Below are 4,596 nucleotides of genomic sequence, written 5' to 3' on the forward strand. Positions count from 1 at the left end.
TCGACATGCCACTTATGTTATAAACCGAGTACCCATACGAGTACTTAAAAATAGCACCCCATACGAAAGCTTGAGAGGAAGAAAGCCGAGTATTGCTCATATCAGAGTCTTTGGGTGTGTTGCACACGCAAAAATTGACTCTCATCGTCTGAAGAAACTAGACGATCGATCACAAGCTCTTGTTAATCTGGGAATTGAGCCTGGCTCAAAGGCATATTGACTCTATAATCCTACTTCAAAGGCAATTGTGGTCAGTCGAGATGTTATTTTTGATGAAAGAACTTGTTGGAATTGGAAGGGATTCGATAAAGAAGCCAACACAAACTCTGGTATGTCCAGTATGATTTGGGGAACTACTCTTGATGAAGGTAATGGTCCGTTTATAGCTGGTAAGCGTCAAGTAGAAAACGTTACCGCAGAGACAGAGCATCAAGAAGAAGAACCAGAAACAACACATGTCGAAGAAGTCAATGAAGAAGCAACAACTCAAGAAACAAGACACTCAACTCGTCAAAGAAACAAATCAGGTTATCTTGATGATTATTTATTACTTGCTGAAGTAGAATGTGAGTTGTTACTTCTCTCGATCAACGACGAACCAAGAAATTTCTATGAAGCAAAGGGAAACAAGATATGGACGAATGCATGTGAAGATGAGATTGACTCCATCAACAAAAACAACACATGGGAGCTCGTAGAGTTGCCGCCAGGAGTCAAGATCATTGGTCTTAAGTGGGTCTTCAAAGTTAAAAGAAACGTAGACGGATCAATCAATAAGTTCAAAGCTCGACTTGTAGCTAAAGGTTATGTACAAGAACATGGAATTGATTTCGACGAAGTTTTTGCTCCAGTGGCTCGACTAGAAACTATAAGTTTACTAATTGGCTTAGCTGCAGCAAACAAATGGGAGATTCATCATCTAGACGTCAAGACCGCTTTCCTACATGGTGAGTTGAATGAAGAGGTTTATATCTCGCAGCCTGAAGGGTTTGAAAAGAAGGGAGAAGAACATAAGGTTTTCAAACTCTCTAAAGCTTTATATGGATTAAGACAAGCTCCACGAGCTTGGAACACAAAGCTTGACCAGATTCTCAAGCGGTTAGGTTTCAAGAAGTGTTCAAAAGAAAGCTCTGTTTATTGTAAAGATGATGAAGGAAAGCTACTCATTGTTGCTATATATGTTGACGACCTGTTCGTCACCAGCAACTCTAAGACTAAAATCGCAGACTTCAAGAAGAATATGTCAAAGAACTTTGAGATGTCGGACTTAGGGTTGTTGACTTATTACCTTGGATTGGAAGTAAAGCACAGTCCAGATTGCATCACGATCACTCAAGAAGCTTATGCACAGAAAATACTGAAAGAAGCTGCAATGGATGACTGCAATCCAACATGTATACCAATGGAGTTTGGTCTGCAACTCTCCAAAGGACAAGACGAACCCGAGATAGATTCAACTCTCTATCGAAGAAGAATTGGCTGTCTCAGATATCTCATGCACACAAGACCTGACATGGCATTTGCGGTTGGTATCCTAAGTAGGTACATGCACTCACCGAGGACATCTCACGGCAATGCACTGAAACGGGTGATAAGGTATCTAAAAGGAACTGTGGGCTATGGTTTGTCATACAAGAAAGGAGGTACTAAGAGACTTGTGGGCTTTAGTGACAGTAGTCATAACACAGACCCTGATGATGGGAGAAGCACAACGGGACACCTATTTTGTCTTGGAGAAACGCCAGTAACCTGGTGCTCACAGAAGCAAGACACGGTGGCTCTGTCCTCCTGCGAAGCAGAATTCATGGCCGCGACTGAAGCCGCAAAGCAGGCTATCTGGCTCCAAGATTTGATGAGCCAAATCACAGGAAAAGAGATGGAGAAGACGCTAATCCGTGTCGACAATAATTCAGCTATCGCATTGGCTAAGAATCCTGTTTTTCACCGAAGAAGCAAACATATCCACAAGCGTTTTCATTTCATTCGAGAGCGAGTGGAGCGAGACGAGATCAATGTGGAGCATATACCAGGAGCAAAACAGAAAGCGGACATTCTAACCAAGGCTCTAGCAAGAATCAAGTTTATGGAGATGAGAGAGCTGATACAAGTTGAAGATCTAAGTAAAGATAACTTGAAGCTTAGAAGGGAGAATGTTGGATAAGCTTCAATGAAGATTATTTAGGAAACAAGTTATTCATTAAGATAAGTAGAATAACATAAGGATTAGGATATAAGGAAAGTTTCCTAATACAATGTGTAATAGGATTAAGCTAAGGTTTCTATTACATATATATAGAGATCTATAATGTATGTTGATTTAATAAGCTAAGAAAGAAATAAAACGAAGATACTGTTTTATACATTGTTCGCATACACATACGATATTTGGTGACTTTACAATGTACAGACTATTGATTGTGATCCACGTGAGATCTTTACCCACTTGGTGAATGTATTGGGCGTGTCACTATATAACCATAGGATATGGTATAAGATGCCGTATGAGAGTCTTGAAGAGCTAAAGATCATATTTAATGGTGACCAAAATTTTCAGAGGATGTGTGAAGCAGCTGTACGGACGAAAATGGTTGATGTATTTCTCGAGGAAGATGATGTTAATGATGATGCTTCTCATGCTAATGAGACCGTGGGAGATGCTTCTCATGCGACAGTTGGTGGTAACAGAGATAAGATGTGTGAGGAGGAAGCTCGTATTGAAGAAAATATAGCAGGGTTTGTTGATGAGGAAGAAGAATGCAATGATGAGGATACACCGCCCAACTCGGATTGTGATGAAGAGGATGGAGCAAATGGTCGGAAACATTATGATAAATACATAAATTTCAGTGGAGAGATCAGGCTGGAGCAGACGTTTGATGCCATCACTGAGTTCAAAGAAGCCATTGTCGATTATGTGCTTAAAACAAGACGGAATGTGAAGTTCACTAGATGGGGATCCGAAAAATCCGAAGTGAGGTGTACAATTGGTGAAGGTTGTCCTTTTAGGATATATTGTTCGTATGAGAAACCAATAAAATTGTTCATGGCTAAGTTCTGCAATGATGAGCATTCCTGTGACAAGGACGGGTTTACCAAAGTGGTGAAGGACGGTGTAATTGCAAAATTGTTCTTGAATGACTTTAGAAGAAATCCTGATTTGATGCCACAAGCAATGCAACAAACTCTTGAGGACCGATATGACTTGGTTGTGACACATAACCAGTGTAGAAAAGCAAAGGGGAAGGCTTTAAAGATGATTCAAGATGAAGACGATGAGCAATTTGCAAGGTTCAGAGACTACGAAACAGAGCTGTTGAGGTAAGTAGAACAGTTTTGTGCGCTTTTATAAAATAAAACTGAACTCTTAACTTTCTATTACATGTTTTAGAACTAATCCAGAGTCGACTATTGAGCTTGGGACAGTGGCTGGAGTTGAAGGAGTTGATTTATTCGATCGTTTCTATGTCTGTTTTAAAGCACTCTGTGACACATGGCGTGCCTACTGCCGTCCCATTATTGAGATCGATGGTTGTTTTTTAAAGAACAATGTAAAAGGTCAACTCTTGGCAGCCGTTGGAAGAGATGCAAACAATCAGCTCTATCCAGTTGCTTGGGGCAGTTGTACAAGTGGAAAACACAGACAATTGGGTATGGTTCATTGCAAAACTCAAAGCTGACCTTGGTATTGGTGATGGAGAAGGATTCACGCTAATACCGGATAGGCAGAAAGGTTTGCTTATTGTTGTGGATCAAGAGCTTCCTAAGATAGAACATCGTATGTGTGCTCGCCATATATATGGCAACCTTACAAGAGTGCATCCGGGCAGGGCAATAATGAGGAAGATCTTTTGGAAAATTGCAAAGGCATACACGGTTGCTGAGTATGATGAAGGAATTGAAGAAATGAGGCAGTATGTTCTTGGTGTTTATGAAACATTAATGGAAAAAAATCCTCAGACTTGCAGCCGTGCTTACTTCACGGGTACAGCATGTTATGAAGTTGTTCACAACAATTTCTCGGAGACATATAACAACACAATCAACACAGCAAGAGAGATGCCTTTAGTGGAGATGCTTGAGACAATAAGGCGTCTAGCTATGGTACGCACTGATTTTCGGAAGGAAAAAATGAAGAAACACAAGGGGAAATACAGTAAGAAAGTGGCAAAAACCATTGAGGAAGAGTCAAAACACAAAAATAATGGTCGAGCAGTTGCTGGAGCTAATGGGCAGTTTGATGTGCGTGAGAATAATCTTGGCCATAGTGGCCATATGACAAGAAGGACATGTTCATGTCGGAAGTGGGATATGACCGGCATTCCATGTCGCCATGCTCTACGAGTGATCATGCTTCATGCATATGAAGTGGAAATCTGATGATTATGTTTCAGATTGGTACCTGACCTCTAAATGGCGTGCCACATATGAGAACTCTATCTCTCCTGTTACTGGCATGCGATTTTGGAGAAAAACCGATGAAACTCGGATACAACCACCAACGAGGCCAGAATCTAAAGGTCGCAAGAAGAGGCAAAAGAGGATTAAAGGAAAAAATGAGTCTCCAAAAAAGAAACGAAAGGTTCAATGCGGTGAAGA

At 40.8% G+C, this 4,596-nt stretch overlaps 1 protein-coding gene across 1 annotated transcript; it reads left to right on the top strand.

Annotated features, from left to right (window-relative positions):
* The first annotated feature begins 2,494 nt into the window (after positions 1–2,494).
* LOC106314401 lies at positions 2,495–4,377 on the top strand. The gene is made up of 3 exons (XM_013752274.1): positions 2,495–3,318; positions 3,389–3,464; positions 3,571–4,377. The coding sequence occupies exons 1-3, from the start codon at positions 2,495–2,497 to the stop codon at positions 4,375–4,377; spliced, it is 1,707 nt and encodes a 568-aa protein (XP_013607728.1).
* Positions 4,378–4,596: the final 219 nt, after the last annotated feature.

This window comes from Brassica oleracea, chromosome C9, assembly GCF_000695525.1.
Source record: "Brassica oleracea var. oleracea cultivar TO1000 chromosome C9, BOL, whole genome shotgun sequence".
In the NCBI taxonomy this organism is placed as follows: domain Eukaryota; kingdom Viridiplantae; phylum Streptophyta; class Magnoliopsida; order Brassicales; family Brassicaceae; genus Brassica; species Brassica oleracea.